Source organism: Malaya genurostris, chromosome 3 (genome assembly GCF_030247185.1).
Source record: "Malaya genurostris strain Urasoe2022 chromosome 3, Malgen_1.1, whole genome shotgun sequence".
NCBI classification, from domain to species: Eukaryota; Metazoa; Arthropoda; class Insecta; order Diptera; family Culicidae; genus Malaya; species Malaya genurostris.
In genome coordinates this window covers 49,189,295-49,211,315 of record NC_080572.1, presented here as the reverse complement: position 1 = coordinate 49,211,315, position 22,021 = coordinate 49,189,295, and the positions used below count along the sequence as shown (strand labels likewise).

Sequence of the window (22,021 nt, the reverse complement as noted above, 5' to 3'; positions counted from 1 at the left end):
ATTATGACTGCACTCCATCTAGCGATTCGTATTCACTAATCGGAATGACTTTCAGCTGGTTGATATTTTGAGAGAGTACGCGGATTATATTTTTACTGTTTTTTTTAATTAGTCCTCAATTAGATTACTTTTTATCAGTAAGTGACAATCTCTTTTTTTTCATTTTGACCTTACTACTTTTTGTTTGAACCGATATCTGAAATCATTGACTATAGGTTAATACCAGAAAATTATCTAAAATTTCGATTACCGCACCACAACAATGATGTGTAAATGTTTATGTTTTCGTGTAATGGAATTGTAGATTGTCTTAAAAAACCTTCGGCTTATATCGATTATGCCAGTCGACGAGGTTCTCGCTGAGAGTTAGTCATAGCAGTGAAGAAAAATAAGTCATGTTCTCTTTTGTCTGATTTAAAAGAAAGAACACTTTTCGCAATGGTTCGCCTCAGTTCCTCTTTTAAATGGATGCTGACAAGTGGATTATTGACCGTTATAAAGAAAAAAAACTCAAAATGAGCGTGAAAATATAATAATGAAACACTTCTCAGTTGATTTTTTCAACTGGCCGTATAAGCAAGCACATTTTATCTTTGTTGACTTCCGTTTCTATTAATTACTGAGTGGTTTCCATGTTTGCCACTAAACTGTGTATAAAATGATACCCGAATTCTTCGACTTTCGATCAGTACTAGGAAATCTTTACAATCGCGTCATCATGTTCGAAAAAGAAATTAAACAAAAAGAAACTGTGACTTGCTCATTCGGATATTAAAAAAAAGGCGGGTGGGTAATGTCAGACATAACTGGATGTCGTGAATACGAAAAAACTGGCAGGCTCCCATCACTTTTCCGAATATCAGTTAGTTGATTGATTGTATGAATTGTGCAAGCTTTCCCCTTTTTCACTAATAGAGTTTGAAGCGATGCACCTACATTAAAGTACAGATTAGTTACATTAAACAGCTACTATTCTACAGCTATATATTCCAAACTTGAAACAATTCCTTTTTAATTTGCCAATATAGGAAGCTAGTGTAGTAAATAGAACATAGGTAATCAAAAATAAAAGTGACATTTAAGAACCCTATAACAGTTGCAAGTGACACTGCAATTTATCACCCAATGTAAAACATTATAAAGCGCTGCTTCCGAAATCACAGACAGAAATCGATTTGAGGATTTTTGAGTTAAAAATAACTCTGCGTTTCCATCGATCAAAGCGCGAAACGGAAACTGGAAAAGCAGTGGGGATATGCGTTTCATCGAAAAGCGCGGAACGGAAACTGAAATAGCAGTGGGGATATGCGTTTTACTGGAATAAGAAAAAAAGAAACAAAAGCATTCATTCTGTGAACTAAATTGATAGTCGGTAGACGTGTTTGTGATTCGCTTACAAATAATTTATAACTTTATTTAAATTCGTTTACGACAGCTAGGTACGACAAATTTGTAGTTTATTTTTATTGAAGCTATGAAGTTTGAAGATATCTGATTCTTCTCGAAATTTCAGTACGAAACAATTGGAATGGCCTGGTCTGAAATGTATTGACGATCTTCGGTATGCAAGTCATTTTAATAATAATAATGATAGTAATAATAATGATAATAATAATACAGAATAATCTGTACATATATGTATGTATAAATAAAATACAGATTAACCTGTATATATGGCAACCCTGTATCACATGGCATATTTTCACACGACCCCATACTAGTATAAAGATGTGTTCAACATCATCACATTCGCTTTCGCATTGCCGTTCGTAATTGAATGTGTTAGTGACGGTACAAATCTGCCTTTTTTCGGATTTTGCCATCTAGCTGACGGTGTCTCGTACGTTCAGAGCAGCTGCTTTAACTTAAATGACGCTATTTCTCACATCACATTTCCTTTTATACCTGCTACTGGTAAGGGTGTAGGGACCTCCCCTTCGCAGAACGGGAAACAGTGAGACGATATAAAAGAGAGAGTTAGTATAGCAGCAGCCAGTAATACTGAATTGGCTATCGAGCAGTAAACAGCATCTTGTGGAGTTTTCACGCAGAAACACGCTCACAGGAGGAAGAGTTAAGGGCAAGGCAAAGTCTCGCTCGAACCGTGCTGGTGTGCAGTTCCCAGTTGGCAAAATCCATCGTCTGCTCCGAAAGGGAAACTACGCAGAGCGTGTCGGTGCCGGTGCATCGGTCTATCTGGCGGCAGTGATGGAGTACTTGGCTGCCGAAGTGTTGGAATTGGTCAGTAATGCTGCCCGTGACAACAAGAAAACGAAAATCATCCCTCGCCATCTGCAGCTGGCCATCCGTAACGATGAGGAGTTGAAAACCCCGTCCTTTTCAGGATGACCACATCACTGATAAAGAAATATTTAGAATTGCTTTAAGTTTAGCCAGTTCTGAAACGCCTGGAAAGTAGAATGCGCAAATCAAGTGGAAACATTTGTTCATCTCTTTCATTTGTTCAACTCTGTTTCGCACGGCATATTTGTATACTAGTATAAAGATGTGTTCAAAATCATCACTTTCGCTTTCGCATTGCCGTTCGTATTTGAATGTGTTAGTGACGGTGCAAATTAATTTAGCTTCCATCTTGATGAATCTTTTGGTAGGAAATATTGAGATCTGATATGGTTCTCGTGTGTGTCTTGTTTCAGCAATGGGCCTTGCTGGACTTTTTGGCTGACTTTTTTTTACCGATTTTCGGTGTCATTGTACTGACAGTGTCTTGTGCATTCAGATCGGGAAACAGTGAGACGACAGGTCCTCGATGTTGCTCTCGCGCGTCTTGTTTCGGGAACAGTTGCTCAGCAAATGGTAGGAAAAATGAACCACTCAACTTTTATATGAATGCTCTTGTATAGATTCAGACATCTCGCGTTCTGATTGGCTGGTGCTTTCAGGGGTTAAATCAAACAGGTTTTTCAATAGTGTACTATTGAAAAACTTCAATGTTGTTGCAATACACGTTCAAGTTAAAAATTTTCGATTCTATTGGTAGTTAGATTATATAAATCCTTCTACAGATCACTGAGCTATGAGCTTTCAAAATACGAGAAAGGCAAACGCGCCTTATGAATTATCTTCTATGATACTCGTTTATACCAAACATTTCAGAAAAGTTTAATTTTGAACTATTTGAGAATATGTCACAGAACTGAAAATTTTATTATAAAATTGTGATCATATTTCCGATGTCATGTAGCAAGAATTATGTTGATTCATTAGATATAACATGAGATATTCACGATCAAAAACTTATCACTCTCTCAGAGGGTAAATTTTGAAAAGGCGCCCCATAGTAAAGTAAGTCGTATTCACGACAAAAAATAACTTGGACCTCTGTGCAATTTCTTACAGGGAATTGTGACATGGGTGGCGATAATTGACTGAATCCCTGTTTTATCGATCAACACAAGAATCGATTAACGAAGAAGAAAACGCGACGATCCGGCATTTTACTTTTCTTCTCAAGGTAAGACTTTTCGAACAGGCGGAAAATCTATCTGAAATATTCGGTCCAACCCAATAAAGTATAGCTTTTATTTAACGATTCTAGTTAAAGTAATTGAATAACACGTAGGTAATCAGGATGGGTGTTCAGGTCATCTCAATGTCCAATGGAGACCGTAAGTTTAATTTGCTTCTTACAAATAGTAACAAATTTAAACTAAGAATTTAAACTCATTAAATATGTTTTCTTCTGAAAATAGAATCTACCTTCCCAAAAACCGGTCAAGTAGCCGTAGTACATTACACCGGCACACTAGACAATGGAACTGTGTTTGATTCCTCCCGTACCCGCGGGAAACCTTTCCGCTTCACTGTAGGACGTGGTGAGGTCATTCGCGGTTGGGATGAAGGTGTCGCTCAGGTTAGTATTAGTGTTACTCATACAACTTATTAACACCGATCCAGTTTTTTGATTTGGTGTAACTTGGTTTATCATAAGTGAAAATTAGAGATCGCTAATCGTCTCTTATTTTCAGATGTCAGTTGGACAACGTGCCAAGCTTGTCTGTTCACCTGATTATGCGTACGGTAGCCGCGGTCATCCGGGAGTGATTCCACCGAATGCCACCCTTACCTTCGATGTTGAACTGTTGAAGGTAGAATAAGATAATCAACAAAATTATTTACAAGACATTACAGCAGGCAACAGAATCAAACATTTAACAACACACGAAAATAATGAAGCAATCCCAGGATCCGGGCCTGTTGAATTAACTTTAACCTTCTGTTTTTTTTTTGCGCGGGGGAATCGGTACATCGGTAGAACGAGAAAGGTCACATTTATTCGTAGGTTTGTAATCGAATCCCGTGTGCTAAAATCCTACATTGAAATAGGAAGAACAAGTCAGTAAACAATGCATTTATACTATTTCCTGTTTAGAAAATTTATTAGAAGGCAAATTGAGCTCTTGAAAATTGTAGCGTTGGGGGCAATTGGCTTCCGAACAATGTTTTTATTTGTACAACTTCTTGGGACGTAGCGATAAGTAGTTTCTTGCTCTGGCAGCAGTTTCCAATATTATCCAGTGCATCTTCCGTTTTGCTATTCCAGAAACATATAACTCAAGTTTCAAAATTGTCACACCGAACCAGTTTACAAGAATAATGTACCATTTGACGTACTAACAAAATATACGCATATGTACTCTCTATCAGTAATAGAATAAAAAAAAAACATTGTAGTTTATCCATATTTTCCGAAATCCCTTTGCGTCGTTCTTATCTTTGGATTTTTTATCTTCCGTTGGGTGTTTCACCTACTTGAAGATGTTTGAGATTTTTCCTCCTATTGTAGACTTCAAAGTTCTGAGAAATCTATATCCGTTTAGGAATATTTCGATCGGATGTGAAATTTACATTCTGAATTTCTATCGAAACAAAAGAAAACACGACCAAGGCGCCGAAAACATCTTATTCGATCGACTCGATCAAAGTACAGAATCCGGGAGGGAAACACCCAGTATGATAACGCATAATGTTTGAAATCTTGATAACAGAAAATGTTTGAAATCTTGAAGCAAAGTTAAATTTACATTAAGAACGTTTGCATGCTACACTAGTTCAATGAACGAGCAATTGCTTAGATTTGATTAGATTCGATAACATTTTCTGTCATTCATTTTGTTTAGTGTGTATAAAAGGCGGCATATCTCATAAACGGCGCCAATGCTCATCAACTTTTGTCATTGTTATGCTTTGCCAGGTATACCGATTTCTCGGTAGTTCCCGCATACGCATGGCTGCCAGATGGCTGACTAAACGCTGCCAGCTGGAAAAATATGGCTGGCAGACATTCTGGTGACCGACTGCCTCACCGCTACCAGAAATACAACTCAAACGATACAACCGTATCCACCAGGATTTTTCCACATTGAAATCTGACATTTTCAGCGAAGGTGAGAAGATGAAAACGCTCGGCTAACTTAGATACAGGTGACTTGGTTTTGTCAAATTGGATTTGACAACCGTCACTGAATCAATTTTGGTAGCCGTCTGGTGGTCATGGCTGCCCAGGTAGTCAAAACGCTATGCGGGTTATACCTATTTTATACCCTTACAGGAAACCGCTAAATATCCTAATTTTAAGTTTCCGTTCAATACCCTAATTTTAGGTTAACTGGTTCTTGGTAGTTTTCGTAAGGCAGTTGAGTCGTATTGACTCAATTTCAGGTTGATACGGTTCACTTAATTTTAGCTTATTGAACGCTACTCGGTGGGGTGGTTTTGATTTTTGTATTTTGACAACAATGGAAGGAGCGAATGAAAGAAAAGATTCAAAAGAACTCAAAATTCAGTAAAAAGAAATTAAATAATAGACAGTTTTTATTTTCCGTGTTCACCCCCATTGAGTTTAACTCAAAAATTGAGTTCATTGCACTCAAAATAAAGAAATTATTCTTCGTGAATGTTCACATACGAAATCATTCATCGTTCTTTTAAATGGGAATCACAAAAAGCGCTTCAAAACCATTTTCTTTTCACGGGTTTGGTGTCAAAATTAAACGATTTTATATCCTTATGTTGGACTTCTCACTTAGCATAATTAAAACCAGGCCCGTGCGCAGGGGGGCTTAGTTTGGGGGTTTCGATCCCCCCATGGAAAAATGTTCAACATTAAGTTCCATGAACAAGAGTAGAGTACTTATTATATAAAGTTGCAAATGACTAAAATTTATACTTCGTTCTCAGAATTTGTTTTATACTGTCAATATTGTGGATTATTTTTTAGTAATGACATTTTTAATGACTCGTGTAAGGGCCGCTAATTAAAGTCAACAGTCGTTGATTAAAATCGTTCTAACACATAACACATTTTGGAATATGATACTTACATGTTAGTGGACTTCAATGATAGTATCTTTGTGTCGTGCAATAAGTTTTGCTAGTAATAATTTAGTGTCAATTGTAAGATTCCGATACAATTCATTAGAAACATCAATTTTATTGTGTTTATTTTGGGTTTCTTTCCGTACTTGACTTTATATGGGTACATTTTCTAACAAGCTATCAACAACAAAACAACTAATAACCACTCCCGCCAAGCACCATATTAGTAGAAAAAGAGCTCCGGGAAATTGTTTTCATAAATCGTGCGCTGTTGGCTAATCTTGCCAGCGTCTACTACCGTTCCGGGTGAATTCATCATCAGTTGATTACCGCAGCTAATCTGTCGTTCGGCAGCCAGTGAATTGAAGATCTCATTCAACCGGTTCTGGATAACTTCGTGTTGAGGTTCGGTGCGGCGTACCAAATCTTCGAATGCAGTCTCACGGAAGGTTCGCCCAATAGCGGCCTGCCGCTCGTGGGCTTCCCGTTTGGCCGTTTCGGTTGGTTCCGCTAGGACACGTTTCATCGATTCGAAGTTGTAATCAGATGCGAGCGAACGTTTTTGCACTCCCGGGGAACTGCTGATTGACTCAATATCGTTGAAATTCGCATCGACAATGCTGTTGCGAGCTGCACCTGGGAACAAGGAAACAACGGATGAATACATCGAAGGGCAGTCAATTTAAATTGGCAGGATTATTTCTACATCCTAAGGTTACGTTCCGTAAAGGGGGAAGTTCAGAGAAAAGTCACCCACCATACTTACTGGTATCAACCCACGAGTGCCTATGGGCTGACATGTCAGTCTGGTTTAGTGAGTACGGCATTCCGGTTTGTACACGGTTGTGTTCGATGCCAGCTTGCTGCAAACACTCCGCAATAGCCAGCTGATCAATCATGAGATGGGGAAGATTCGTATTCAGTGTGCTTGGAGCCGACTTGTCGTTGTCTAGCAAGGGTGGCAGCAGGTACATTGCTTCCTCCATACGAGCCTGGATTAGCTTCTCCGCATACTCCACGATGGACACAGTTCCCGTGGAGCGGGCGATCAACATAAGCAGAGAAATCGCTATACTGTGTAAATTGCAACGATGTTTCGGCGATAGCTCGGCTTCGGTAATGGCTACTTGCTGAACGCTGGAAGATGAAAACAAATGCTTTCAAAAAAGTCAGTTCAGCTATCAAAAGGAATTCTCGTTTACCCGAGAACAAACAGCAAAAACTCCTGCACCGTTTCACCACATGCCATCTCCACGACCATCAACCCGGCAGTGTTGAAGGAAGATTTGAGTACGTCCATGTTGTTATCCTGCGATATGCAATCGATAATGGACTGCAACATGTTGGAACCGTACTTGTGTGTGAACAGGATGTCCGATCGGGACGGTTGTTCCATCGTAAGTGTTGGATAGTGATTGATACTGATTACGTTCATCAGGTGCTGATTCTGGTGACGATCGAGCAATTGCTGAAGTATCTGCATGACGATAACACGGATTGCAACCGAGGATGCACGAGCCATTTTCAGTAGCGGCTGGAGGAACGATATGGGAAAAGCTTTTTCGAACGAAACGGTCCGATATTGGGTGCCAACTTTGAGCAGTGACTTCAGTAGGATGTTCTGAAGCAGTTGATCACCTTTGTTTTTCTTCGATGGATCCGGAACGGTGTTCATAATGAAGAGCATGATTTCGATTTTCTGATAGTCCGGATGATGGTTTGCAAATTCTCCCAGTGCGTTGATTAATGCTTCCTGATATTGGGTTTCTTCTGGAGTAGATTCATGCTGGGTACTGACCGATGTTTTCAAGTGTGTAAGTAAATTGTTAATAATATCAAGGGCAGACGGGCCAACGCTTTCGCCAGCTGCAATGGCAATAATCTTCGAAAGGACAACTGCCAGTGAAGTTCGTGTCTTCGGAGATGACGCAAGATTTTGGTCCAAGTGTGACATTAGTGTTTCCACAACGGTGTAAGAATACTGCGGTTGAATCGAAATCATCACAATTCGGAAAGTGTCAATCGCGAACCGATTCGGCACCCACAACTTATGGTTATCCATGTGCGTCAGTAGTGGCTTAAGCACGGCTCGAATGTGGCCAAATGATGCTCGCGAAACCAGCTCTCGTAAAACTGCCTCAGCCAATACCGGTGGCGTAGATGGAGTTGCTTCCTGATCTACAACTTTGTTTTCACTTGACGATTGCATGTTGTACAGAAGAGAGGGAACTATTTTTTCCATGTGTTGCTTTTCCCAAATGTTTTCAACCAAATCATCCGAAACCGTTTTCCTAATTACACCCTGCAGACCTTTGATGCCAGCCATCCGAATGCTATCACGCAGTTCGAGATCATCATTATTTCCGAAGCACATAGAACTGAACTTGGAAATGAAGAAGTCATACCGGCGATGATATGATGGTGTGTCTTCCTCAATGTTTGCAAACCGCACGAACGAGTTAGTCGCCATAATCTGCAGTGTCGGATTAATATCCTCCATCAGCTTTTGCACCATCCGTAGGAAGCTTTCTACAAACAGGTTCAGTATCTGGGCGTGACAAGCCATCAATAGTAAATCCATTGCTTCCATTGCAATTTCCACAAACTTGTACCGCTTGCGGTTGATATCCTTGGACGCTCGTTGGTACAGGTACTCTCCGATGCGGTCTAGTTTCTCCGGCGAGCGCAGCGAGTAAAAAGTGAGCTTTTCCATATTTGATTTGACCAGTCCATCTTCAGGGTTGACCGGGAAAATGTTATCTACCAATCGCTTGTAGCGAGGTCTCAGGGCCGAGCAACAGCCACAGCAACCTGTGGAAAGAAAATCATTCTATGGTTAATGACTCATCATACGCTCTAAATTGTTTAAATGTTTAGATATGTTCAATGCCAACATGGCTGATGAAAAATAATGAAGATAAAATTGGTTCGATTCCATTTTGGTTGCATTAGGCGAATGTATAAGTTACCCATCATTTTGCGCGGCCGGCTAAGAAATACTGTACGCTTTCACTAGGGGTACAAAAACGATGGACATTGATTACTAATGGACACTTGAATTTTTCAATAAATTTCCATTAAACGATCCCTTTTTATCCTAAATACTAGAAGACGAATTATATTCCATGACTGACGGCGACATGATCAATGACGGACTATAGGGATGTCGTGATATTGATCGATTAGTCGAGTAATCGATTAATAACCCAGATAATCGAGTAATTTTCAATCGATTAGTTTGAAATTAATATTCGATTATTAGGGCGTATTCAGGAGTGTTCTAGTTCTAGATGCATAATTTATGTCAGTTTTAAAACTTCAATCTAGAAATTATAACAAAATAAACTGGCAGCCCCAGCAGCGTTTTATCTGTGTTTCAAATATAGAAAAAATAGAACGGCAGCGTATACCAGTTTTAAATTTGACAGTACACTCAGGCAAAAAATATATGGAATTTCATAATGATTTCGTATGGTTTTTAGCCACAAGAATATCGTAAGCGAATCATAAGGCCGCCTTATGAAATCACGAAAATTGGAATTCCAATAAAACGCCTTATGAAATTCATACGAACTTTTTAGGAATATTGTGCGAAATTTCTATAACAAACATAACTTCTCTCATATATTGTGGAGTTCATATGTTGTTCGTATGAAAACTATTATAGTGATAGATGAGATGTATGTTGCAGAGGTATATTGTTCATATTAATCTTATGAAATTATGATTTTGGTGATTTTTGATGCATCATAAGATTTGCCTTATGATTTTTACTACTCAATTTGCTTGAGTGTAGGACTGTTTGAATAAATACACTGGAGTCTCTTTTTACGCGTTTTTTTACGTTTTCTTTTTACGCGAATTTCCGAAGTTATGCGATTTTTTTACGCGGATTTCTAAAGCTACGCAGTTTTTTTCGGCATCAAAAAAAATTTTGATTTTGGAAGTCTACAAATTTTTCTAAGTCCCAAAGTTGATTGTCACAAAAAAAATTTTTCGAGAATACACCAGATCAGGACGATTTATGCATTTCTAAGATATTTCCGAAATTACGCGGTTTTTTACGCGGATTTCCGAAGTTAAGCATTTTTTTTTGGCGCGGTTTTTTTTACGCGATACGTATCAGTGTAAAACTAAAACGGTTTCCTGGGGATACGTTTGTTTCAGTTTCAGTTATTTTATAGCCCACCCATATAACTCTTACAACTGCTGATTTTGCTCTTAAACAAATCGAAAAGTTCTAAAATTCAATAGCAATAATCGAGTAGTCGATTAATAGCCCAGATAATAGATTAAAATTTAATCGAATAGTTTGAAAATTATAATCGATTATTGTATAATCGAGTATAATTAAAAAAGTCTGACATCCCTATGACGAACTGATTGAAAGAGTGTTGTCGAATCAATGACATTTTCAGTTTTCTTCAGCAGGGATGATTGTTTTGTTTACCAACGCTAGTAAATGCAGGGTTGCAACAGCAAGGACCATCAGAAAATGAAGCAAGGTGCACTATTATGTTGTTTTCGCTTGATGCCAAACCTAACCCAGTTTCCACTCTAACTGATGTTAATGCTCCGTTTATGCCCCGTTTACACTTCTGCTGGCTGCCAGCATGCTGGTGTCAGTGTACTGCCCTCTTAGGAAAAAACGTTCAACTGTGGTCCAATGATCCAAAGTATTAGACCAACGAAGGATCACCGTTGAACGTTTTTTTCCTAAGAGGGCAGTACACTGACACCAGCATGCTGGCAACCAGCAGAAGTGTAAACGGGGCATTACACTTCTGCTGGCTGCCAGCATGCTGGTGTCAGTGTACTGCCCTCTTAGGAAAAAAACGTTCAACGGTGGTCCTTCGTTGGTCTAATACTTTGGATCATTGGACCACAGTTGAACGTTTTTTCCTAAGAGGGCAGTACACTGACACCAGCATGCTGGCAGCCAGCAGAAGTGTAAACGGGGCATAAACCGTTTGTTTAAAGCCAGGTTAGGTTCGGTTCAATATTGTTGAACTGAAAATCGAGTCAGTTTCGAGCCTGGTTTTTATATCAGGTTTGCTCGAACCCTCGTTGCTAAGTGAGAAATCAACACAGTTTCGTGAAAAGTGTTTGTTTGATGAAACTACCCTGGGTCAGTTTCAGTTTTCTCAAGCGAAAACGACATAAGAATGCAGAGTTCACAGGTATCGCCATGCTCGCTAAAAAGGATGTTGCCTGCGAGATTTGCTCGGGAAATGTGAGAGCTGTACATCTTGTTGATTGTTAATGCGATGTATTTGGTACTAGCTAATTACTGACCAAAGTTGATTTAAGTGACGCACATTTATTTTTTTACCAACATTACTGATGACATGTCGCTACTCTGGTTATGGGCACTTTAATTCACATTATCGAAATGACGGAATTTTTTGCTAATTTCCAGCGAATTTCAACAGTTTATGCTGGATATTTAAGAAGAGATGGTTATTTACTAGTTCTGCATATGCGAAAAACTTGAAGATTTCGATTTATATATTAAGTAGAAATAGAATAAAAAGAAAACGAATTTACGATTCAGTCCGCATTTTCTCACTCAATTCTGATAGATTTCCGAATCAACCGGTTGGAGGCGAATTTCATTCGGAATCGGTTGTTGCACTGAAGTTGGAATTTATTCGGAATTCATTATGATTTCCACATGAAATTTCGAATGAAAATTTCTCACCGATTCGGAATTCATTCGGGTCTATGATGAAGCTACCAGATGACCCACTTGTACGCGGCGGGTAGATTTCCCCCAGATGGTTGGCTATAATTCCGGCAGAGAATTTCGCCTAGCGGTTATTAAAGGTTCTGTTTCTGCCGGGTTTTGCCGTACAAGACTGACAGAACCGTTTTGAATTGGTTCTACATTTTTTTGCGCTTTGGATTTATTTTTTCAATAAATAGTATATAAGAATGGTAATAAGTTATTGCCCTTCATATTATGGAAAATGTTATTGCCAATAACATTCGATTCGTTTTTTTTGTATGTACATGAAGGATTAACGAATATCAAATGAATTCGAACAAGAAAAAGAAAGAAGTGCTAAATTGGCAAGACACATACGGTGAGAGAATGACGCAATTTTGCCTGGACAATTTTGACAGCAGCCGGAATGCAGTCAGACTTCTGCCGTTGCCAGAATTCCTCACAAGCGGGGAACAGTTAAAGGGTTGTGTACAAGCAAAGACATCATATTAACAAGATATCCAGCTCTCACATTTCCCGAACAAATCATTGGCAGCATCATTTTTTGCGAGTATGGCGCCCTCATGCAGGTCCGCATCCAATGTCGTACATAGAAAAGGGGAGATAAATGTCAAATTCGTTCGCACTAAAATAGCAATACTGCACATCCATACAATTGACATGATTTGTTGAATGTGATGCCATGCGATGGCGTTGCTGAGCTGAAAATTGAATACGCTCCAAGCTGACAGAGTCTGGTACAAGGCACGACCGACCATAGCAGTGATGCCAGATCTGCAGATTTGTCTGTAAATCTGCAGATTTCGGACATAGTGTTGCAGACATTTTTGTTGTACAGACTTTTGCAGACTTTTGAAAATCGAGTTTTTTGCAGACTTTCGTCCAAATTTACAGACTTTTGAAATTGCCGCGACCTTTTTTTGCTCGTCAAATCAGTTTTGCGTGTCATACTCAATAGAGAAACTGCTGCCAGCAAGGCATGCTTGCTACCTGCAGATTTTTTTTTTCACATTTACAGACTTTTTAAACCCTGTCTGCAGATATTTGAAATTTTCACCTGGCATCTTTGGACCATAGTGATATTGTAAATGCTAATACTATGCTCACACTATTAGAAAATAACACGTTTTAACGAAAGTAATATAAAATTGAAACCGAACTGTTCATACTCGGATTACGTTATATGCATGACATACTGTTTGTTATGAAATTGATTAGAAACAAAAAGCAAACATGTCTACGTCACAGAAGTTAAGCATTTGTGCTGCGTTTTCTTTATTAATCAACGATTCAGAGCTCCACCTTCCCTGCTGCTTTTTAGTGAACAAAATATTTTTTTCTTACAAAATTTGAGTGATGTGCTGTTCGTAATAACCATAAGCTCATCTAAGTAATTACTTTATTCTCTGAAGCGACTCCCGTAATAAGAACCTACATTGATTTCCACCGTGAAGTGATACTTATAATAAGGGTGAAAATCGTTGACTCAACCTTTTGTGTTAATAAACGTCACGTAAGATACTTATCGTACAAAGTAGCAGCATGCTAGATTGGGTTTTGATGTGCAACACACCTTTGTTTTCAGTTAATTTATAGTTCAGTCAATTTTGTATCAATTTTGATTTGAATGTATCAAGTCACGTATTTTCAATTATATATGATTGAAATTTTAATTAATGGCGAGCAGTGTCCTATTTTGTCAGTTTAAAATCTAAGACGCTTTGCTGGTTTACTGGGTTTCCCTTACGGAGACGATGGTTTTGAAGGAGTGAGCGATCTACCAGTTAGGAAGCATCGCTCTGATTGGTCAATTGATACAAAAGCGTTGCTGTAGGGAAACACGCGAATTTATGAATATAAACGAAGTTGTAGCCAACGTTTCAGTATCCCGTGTAACATGTCAGAGGAAAGTAGCTGCTAGACAACAAGACTTAAAGCGTTATAAAACGATTTGAAGCTGTAATTTGTTTTCTTTGATCTTGTGTCATGCACGTTCGGATGAAATGCTTTGTTATGTCGTTTTCACCTGAGAAATTTGCTAGTATCCCAGCGTAAATTTTAGGTGCTTCAGATTAATTTCTAATTTAAATAAGATAAACTATAAAAATAACTGTATGCTTGCCAAAACTTGATTACAAGCTTGACGAAGAGAAGCTTAAATATCGAAATCCGTTACGCTAGTATGCACGTAGGTATAATTGCATATATTTGGGCTATTGATGTAATTCCACCGAATCTAGGCAAACAGAGTCTGTGTTCACGTCTTCGATGTTGGTTCTTAATACACTGAGGTCTTTTTACGTAGGGATATGTAGCGCATAAAAAATCGCGTAGCTTCGGAAATCCTCGTGAAAAAGGCGCGTAAAACCGGATGTAATAGATCATTCGAAGGAGATTCTCGTGCTATCGCGCATTCAAAAGCATGGCGATTGATTAAACTGTTTGAATAAAATATCGATCATTAGAAATTTTGGTTGCCTGGTTTCACATCAATAGATCGAACAACTCCATGGGGTTTTAGTTTTTTCGACACTGTGCTCTTTTCAATCCATCCAATTATAAATTCAACTCTGCAATGAATAAATCCGGGTTTCTAAAATCAAGTGTAAGCAATAAAAAAATCGTTTTATAGGGTTAAAGTATTACATAGTAATAATAACTGTAAAAAAATATTCGAAATTTAACTCAATTATTATTTTAACGTGAGAATATGTAAAATTTACCCTGTACAGGAGTGGGTAGAACTTTATCGCGAATATCTCTTGATGTTCTTAACCCAACATCATAATTTTGATGTGGAACACATCTTTATTTTCTATATAGGGCTGCAAATCAGAAACTCAAGGAAAAATACACGTAGAAATGTGGTCAGGTTTTAAACACTTACAGCTCAGCATATTTTGTATCAATTATGAATATTATTTCATTAATTAATTGGAAACATTTCTAAGAATCGATTTGAATGTATCAAGCAACATATTTTCAATTATAAATGATTGAAATTTTGATTAGTAGCGAGCAGTGTCCTATTTTGCCTGCCAAAAAACTCCGGCATATCGGATTTCCCTGCCATAGACGACGGTTTTGAAGGAGTAAGCGATATATCGAAGTGAAAGTATCGCTCTGATTGGTCAATCGATCCAAAAGCGAAGCTGTTGGAAGCACGTGTCATGCGAGTTCGGATGAAATTCCATGCTGTGTCGTTTTTGCCTGAAAAATTTGCGACTACTCCAGGATAAATTTTGAGTGCTTAAGATTAATTTTAGAAATTAATGTTAATCGATTAATAATAAGAAAAAGTTTATTGCTTCAACCGAAATCGCAGAATGGTAGTAATGGTAGAGAAACGCTATAAAAATAACTGCATGCATAAAAAACTTGAACACAAGCTTGACGAAGAGAAGCTTAAATATCGATATCCGCATCGCAAGTATGTACAAAGATATAATTGTATACATTGATATGGCTATTGATGAAATTCTTAGGTCTTAGTTCGTGCTCTTATTTGGACTTCGGTCTTCAGGTGGAGTAGTTGGCAATAAAAGCAGACCTTTTGCGTGGTATAAAGCCTCAAACGCTTAGCTCGTGCTTTCATTTGTACTTCGATTGTCGGGAGCAGCAGTCGGCAATAATGAGAGCAGACCTTTTGCGTGTTACAAAACGTGGTACGGCACACCTGCCCTATACTATATAATATACCCAAAGAATTATGCGAAATTTTACTTCACTATACTGTATACGGCCCATCGGAAGTCAATGGTATCTATCAGAATTCGAACTCAACTCCTCACTCTCCATCACGAACGCCTTTATAAAAGGTTCTTTTCAGAGCCACCATTATTTTATCATAAAGAACTATACTGGTTATTTCGGAATATTTGTGTGTCAGAATGTTTAATGTAACTAATTTGTACTTTAGGTGTTTTTGTTTCATATAGGATGTCTGTTCTCTGAGATAGAAATCTATTTTGCCTTTGTCTCATTCATTAAACCAAATCAAAAATTTCGGAATGTGAAAACTAATTCAATTCTTTTCTGAATAGAATATAGAAAACTGAAACATTGAACAACGTCGAATTTGATTGGTATTTAGCTGTTGTACTCATCAATTACTCACGAAGCAATCTCACTCACAACGAAACTATGTCATTCACATTTTTTCAATGTCAACAAACAGAATGAATAAACATTGATTTTTACATGTAAAGTGTAAGAATGGTAAAAACTGTAGGATACTGTATAACTTACATCCTTCAGTGCACTTTTTCACGAATGAGTCCAAAAACTCTGGCATCTCCACTGGTTCAAAGCAGCATCGAATCATTGACATGATGCCAGTAAGTGCTAATTATTGACCGCTATCTGCTTGCAGACGTCAAATACGACTAAGTTTCGTTGTTTGGGTTCACGTCAATAATCAATTGATGTAACACGAATGAATGATTCGGAGTTTAACATAATCACTTCAGATACGTAAACTAACCGAATTAATGATTTATATAACATGAGTATTGCTTCATCTAACACATCTAACACTCTAACAGTCACTACGAGCACGTACAAGCAATGGGCGAAAACTGGACTTTTTTCAACTATATAATAGAACTATTACGATGAATTTGACGACCCAAATCCATTTGTGTGAAACAACTTTGTTCTAATCGTCTCATCGCGAGTTTCAACTTCGATTTTTGCATAGAACTATTTTCACCCGCTTGTCAATCAGGAATGGTTTGACCAGTCATGCGCAGTCATCGTTCGTGCGAAGGAAATAAAATGCAGAAGTGCTTTCGCAATACGATTGCGAATGTACCGAAGGAAAAACACAAATAATAAATGATAAAAAAAAACAATAAATTCAATAATAAAATGAAATAGAAACAAACATGTTGTTTCGTGTTTTTGTCGAATAATTTAGGCCACACTGTTTCAAACAAAACATTTCCCATTGTTTCAAACAACTGACTTCCCTAGTGTCTGAAATAGTCCTTCCGTATGACAGAATGTAGTACGATTCAGATGGTCCAGCTAACATTCAACTAATTTTGACAATGACGGTATCGGAGGTTGACTGTGATGGACCGTCTGAATCGTACTTTAAACTAAAATTGACGGATTTTACTGCGGTGGAGAAAGTTTTGTTTAGCAAGCATCCATACAACAGCAAAGGTTTTGCCTGGGTTTCATGTCTTTTGGGACGAAAGTGACATTTTTGGTAGTATACCATTCTACCGTTGACTTCGAGTAGTGGCAATAAGCTAGATCTAACCAGAAGACAACAGGATCCTTGTGGCTTCGAATCATGGGTAGAAGTCGTTTTTGTAAACATTCCTTGATGTATATTGCGCTGTTCATTGAAGCAGTGGTGATGAAGGGGTTCGAAATCTTACCGCAGCTACAAATTGCTTGCCAGACCATAGCTTTCTTACCAAATTTTTCGACTTCAATCGATGTCTCGGACTGGTTTAACACTTGCCCTTCTCGCACCATATAATATTGTGGTCCCAGCAAGGATTTGTAATCGAGTTTCACGTAGGTTTCGTCGTCCATGCAGTCCATGCCGTTCAAATTTCCAGCAAGAATCGTATTGTACAGCTTTCGGACCCTCGGCCTGATCGATGCTTCTTGTTTCGGACTACGTTTGGGTTGTTTCTGATTCTCATAGGTTCGAAGATTCTAACGTTCTTTAGCACGAAGATCATTTGACTTCGAAGTGCCCACTTTTTTGGCTACATCCCGAACTGAAACCTCCTTCTTTTGCTCGAACGCCTTCAGTATACGTTTATCCAACTGAGGGTTAGCAGGACCTTTTTTTCGACCCGTTTTCGGTTTATCCTCAAAGGTGTTATCCTCCGAACTTCCTGATTGCATTTCGCACGGCTTTTTCACTTACTCCTTCCATTTTTGCTATATTTCTCAGTGACAGTCCGCGTTCTGTGCATCGTTTGAACACAATTTTTCGAGGTCGTTCTGCTGAAAGTCCACGCATTTCGAAACAAACTAATGAAAACGAATAAACAACTGCACAACTTCGTCCCGGGTTGGCGGTTCAATGCATAGGGCGCTGGTCGTACAAACCAGTTGTCGTATGTTCGAGCCCCGACCTGGAAAGATTCGTAGTGTCGGTAGAATCGTAGCACCAGCCATGCACTGATTCTTTACACTCTGAATCGGCTGCGAAGTCTGTTGAAACAGAAGACCAAATTCCACTACAGGAATGTAATACCAATGCTTTGCTTTACAAGTGGTTAGGGAAGAGTGTAAACAACAAGACGCAGCCATAAAAATTGATAGATTCTGAATCATTGCAAAATGGCAGCGGTTTTTGGTTGCGTCCATACTTTCTGGGACAGTCTTTAATGTTTATATTGCTATTGCTGATCTTACAAATACAATTTAAAGCTAACGAAACTGCCAACATTTCGGAATAAATGATTAGAATTGTAGTCAACATTACGGATGAGATGCCGTCACTCTGGCTATAGGCACTCTACATTTTATGAATGAAAGCAGGTGCCGCGTTGAGTAGACGAAAGTCGGGTTGTTCACCTATTTATCATATTATTTCCCAGTATTGTTAATATGGATTTCAAGTAAATCAGATGCATGATTGATGTCATGTTTCAATATCACGATTAAAACGACATCCGACAAGCTTCGCGTAGTAAAATGTCTCGCAAGTATGTCGTAAGATATGTTTGTGTTCTAGGCGACGATTCTCAGTATGTAACTTACCACATGGTCTGGCAAATCCGACAACTTTCCATACATGGCACCCGTCATTGCCTTGTCCAAAGCAAACCAAGGTCGTATTCTATGCTGAGCAGTAGCGAGAAGCTGTGGAACCTCAACGGAATCGCCTACCGATATGGTACCGGTCATTTTGTTTATGCTTTTTATGCTATGGTTCGCATGCAAGAGTTTGACAATGCCGATAGTCGCGGACTTGGTTTACTGTGTAATCAAGTAAATGTTATTTTACAGGTCGCGATCGACGGACAGATGATGAAAGTTTATCTATACTGGTTTGCATTGGTGTGTTATAATCTATTAAAACTCATGAAAGTTACACGAAACACGATAAACGTTGATTTTGATCACCAGTGACATTACACACTTGAAAGAGAGCTCGACATAACGAAATGCCGAATCGGCAACACACATGTTACTGATTGTTCAGTGAACCAAATGCTCTGTTCCGAGATTCATTAGAACAATATTCTGATGTTCAGAAAAAAAACGTGCTCAATGCACCTAGCAGTGAGATGATATCTTTTTTTTTTATCAATCCGCATGTGATTTTTGCATGAATATTCTTCGGTGTTTCAGTTTTCATTACATTATTTTAATGACCGTCGTTTTAAGGGGCAATTTGAGATTTTAATCACTCATTACTCTGTAATGTCGAAACTGCAAATCGGATCGAATATGCATCTAAAAGTGTGACAATCGATTAAACATTCCATGATATGTCTAAGTAAGTTCTACTTTATAGTTTACGGTAATTTTCAGGTACTTCCAGAGCCGGTATTCAGGAACGATTCAATACTGGAACCGGAATTCAAAAATCGGTGTAGCCGAAGTCAGATAAATTCACTTAAGTTGCTGTATAGTTTACATTTGTTTCAAAATGTTTGAAAATCAGTGTAGACATCTTTGAGAAATTATAGTGCGAATTAAATTTGTGGGTACCTTCCGGATCAAAAACTGAATACCGCTTAAACTGAAATAAGTTTATTTGGTAATCTACTATCCAAATCTGCCAACCTGATAAACCTGATTAATTTATGTGAAATAGACACTTTTATACTAATCACCCTGTATCCCTGAAACCGGAAATTATATTATATATAATTATGGAATTGCTTTCAACTCGAAAATTCTGCCATCATCTGGTTTACATATGTCATATTCGAACGACTATGTTGCTAAAAACGAACCGTGCTAAAATCGGTCCGAGGCAAAATTTCATGAAAAAGGTTTCTGTACACAGTCTTTTTGGTACTTAGAAACAATTGTATGTAACAGTATAAAAAATCGTGTTTCACGTTGCTCCCAAGCATTGTACAGTGGGGAAAAATAGACCAGAAACGCGACGATTTTTTTGAAAGCATGATACAGCTGACCACAAAGCACTTTTTTACAATGGTCAGTAAAATCGATTCCATGTATTTAGAAGGACCGCACGAAACGCTATCATGTTCATTTTACCCCAAGTTCCCTTTTTATACTGCATTGTATTCAAGCTTAACTATATAACATGAAACCGAAGAACTTGCAGGAGAGTTAATAGAGTGTTTCCGATGTAAAAAAGTCTAACAAATCGATTGCATATAGTTTTATTGACAGCAGCAAACTCGTTGCAACGTTTTACCCCATTTATTTTCTAGTTATGATCAGTGCTGTAAAACTTCATTCAATTCAATTGAAACTGAATGTGGAACACATTGATGATCACGCTACTGCAGTAAACTTCACACGCTGACACACACACACACACACACACACACACACACACACACACACACACACACACACACATACACACAACGTTCGCTGACGTACCAACGGGCACCATTCAGTCATCACTCGTTTCTCTCCAATCGAGGCTCAGTTTAACCACCGTCAGTTGATCTCTTGAAATGACAAAATATCTCTTTCAATAGTGTGAGAGCGGCCTTCAAATGAGGTTCATGTAAACATTCGAATTGGTTCAAGAAAATTGATGAAATACAAACCAAATAGCTGAAATATCAATCACAGAATACACATAAATTAATTGTTTCCTCCTTCAGTTTTCATTTTTAATACTTTACTCCATTAATAATTCTATTCGTTCGAATCGGCTTACTACCAAGAGCGAAGACAATGAAGCAGCTATACTACTTGGCACTTGAAACAGAGCAAGCAAAACTTCAAATGACTAGGTACGATTATTCAACTGACGATGAATTCTGGGAGCTTCAGTTGAAAATAGCAGCAAAAGTCAAATGAATTAGTAGGGATACGCTGACGGTCGGCGGCCATAAATTTCATTTTCATCTTATATTATTCGATTGAAAATGAAATTTTACCGCACTGCTGCGCACCCATACAATTGACATGATATGTTGAATGTGATGCCGTGCGATGGCGTTGCTGAACTGAAAATTGAGATCGCTCCAAGCTGACAGGGTCTGCTTTCGGTCAGGATACAAAAATCCCGTGCAAATCACTTGTTACCTATGACAATCAGATTGCCACACGTCAATATTGCCGAAAAGCTGTTCACTACGGTAAGCCATGTGATCCCAGTACACCTGTGACAGTCACCAACAACAGTGAAGTATCCCCTTCAACGAAACCATCCAACGTATCCCCTATAAAACAAAGTACACCAGCTGCAGTTAACAGCTTACCATCCAACCAACCAGAAACTGCAAACAATGTACAACAGGGCGCATCTACAGCAATTAGCAACGAAATCAACAACAATACCACGGCAATGGATGACAAGACGAACCACGAACAAACAGCCTCTCAATCCTCGCAGGAGAGAAATGGAAGCTCCTCTCTCCTTAGAAACAGGGTGACAACGAGATCCAATACAAAAAAATAGCTAAAAACTCACCTCAATCGGCCACGAATAGTTAAGATAAAAAAGTTTTTAGTCGGGTTATTAGTCACTAAAGACAATGCACATTATTATACGCAATAAATATGTCATTTAAATAGTGAAAACAACCATTAAGGAAAGGGTAGGTCATGAGAAAAATTCTCATTTCGGCGAACATTTTTTTTTAAATTATTGACCAACAAAATTAATTCAAATGTTTTGCATTATAGAAAGCATCATTCGAACAACATTTTGTTAGTTTTTCGTGGAAAAATATTGAGAAATAAGTCGGTAAAGAGGTAGTTTTGAAGACGCTTCATAAAAATCATGATTTGCGGTGTCCACTGTATCTCAGCGGA

At 38.3% G+C, this 22,021-nt stretch overlaps 2 protein-coding genes across 6 annotated transcripts; one reads left to right on the top strand and one right to left on the bottom strand.

Moving 5' to 3' along the window:
* Positions 1-3,359: 3,359 nt before the first annotated feature.
* LOC131435342 (peptidyl-prolyl cis-trans isomerase Fkbp12) lies at positions 3,360-4,664 on the top strand. Of its 2 annotated transcripts, XM_058603118.1 has the most exons (4): positions 3,360-3,475; positions 3,560-3,629; positions 3,714-3,874; positions 3,990-4,664. In XM_058603118.1, the coding sequence occupies exons 2-4, from the start codon at positions 3,593-3,595 to the stop codon at positions 4,116-4,118; spliced, it is 327 nt and encodes a 108-aa protein (XP_058459101.1). In that variant the 5' UTR covers positions 3,360-3,475; positions 3,560-3,592; the 3' UTR covers positions 4,119-4,664. The 2 variants fall into 2 exon arrangements, with proteins under 2 accessions (XP_058459101.1, XP_058459102.1); XM_058603119.1 differs by lacking the exon at positions 3,360-3,475 and having other exon boundaries at positions 3,482-3,629.
* Positions 4,665-6,434: 1,770 nt separating this feature from the next.
* On the bottom strand, positions 6,435-16,818 carry LOC131435341 (protein EFR3 homolog cmp44E). Of its 4 annotated transcripts, none has more exons than XM_058603114.1 (4): positions 16,316-16,818; positions 7,542-9,150; positions 7,097-7,476; positions 6,435-6,969 (listed from the first exon to the last, which is right to left on the bottom strand). In XM_058603114.1, the coding sequence occupies exons 1-4, from the start codon at positions 16,395-16,397 to the stop codon at positions 6,563-6,565; spliced, it is 2,478 nt and encodes an 825-aa protein (XP_058459097.1). In that variant the 5' UTR covers positions 16,398-16,818; the 3' UTR covers positions 6,435-6,562. The 4 variants fall into 4 exon arrangements, with proteins under 4 accessions (XP_058459097.1, XP_058459096.1, XP_058459098.1 ...); XM_058603113.1 differs by having other exon boundaries at positions 6,435-6,975; positions 16,316-16,817; XM_058603115.1 differs by having other exon boundaries at positions 6,435-6,975; positions 7,106-7,476; positions 16,316-16,817.
* Positions 16,819-22,021: the final 5,203 nt, after the last annotated feature.

Coding starts and splice junctions, on each gene's coding strand:
- LOC131435341 (XM_058603113.1), bottom strand. CDS start 16,397: ATGTCAATGATTCGATGCTGCTTTGAACCAGTGGAGATGCCAGAGTTT. Junction 7,477..7,541: donor TTTTTGCTGTTTGTTCTCGG/GTAAACGAGAAT, acceptor TTCATCTTCCAG/CGTTCAGCAAGTAGCCATTA. Junction 6,976..7,096: donor GGTTGATACCAGTAAGTATG/GTGGGTGACTTT, acceptor CCTTGTTCCCAG/GTGCAGCTCGCAACAGCATT.
- LOC131435342 (XM_058603118.1), top strand. CDS start 3,593: ATGGGTGTTCAGGTCATCTCAATGTCCAATGGAGACC. Junction 3,630..3,713: donor CTCAATGTCCAATGGAGACC/GTAAGTTTAATT, acceptor TTCTGAAAATAG/AATCTACCTTCCCAAAAACC. Junction 3,875..3,989: donor GGGATGAAGGTGTCGCTCAG/GTTAGTATTAGT, acceptor TCTTATTTTCAG/ATGTCAGTTGGACAACGTGC.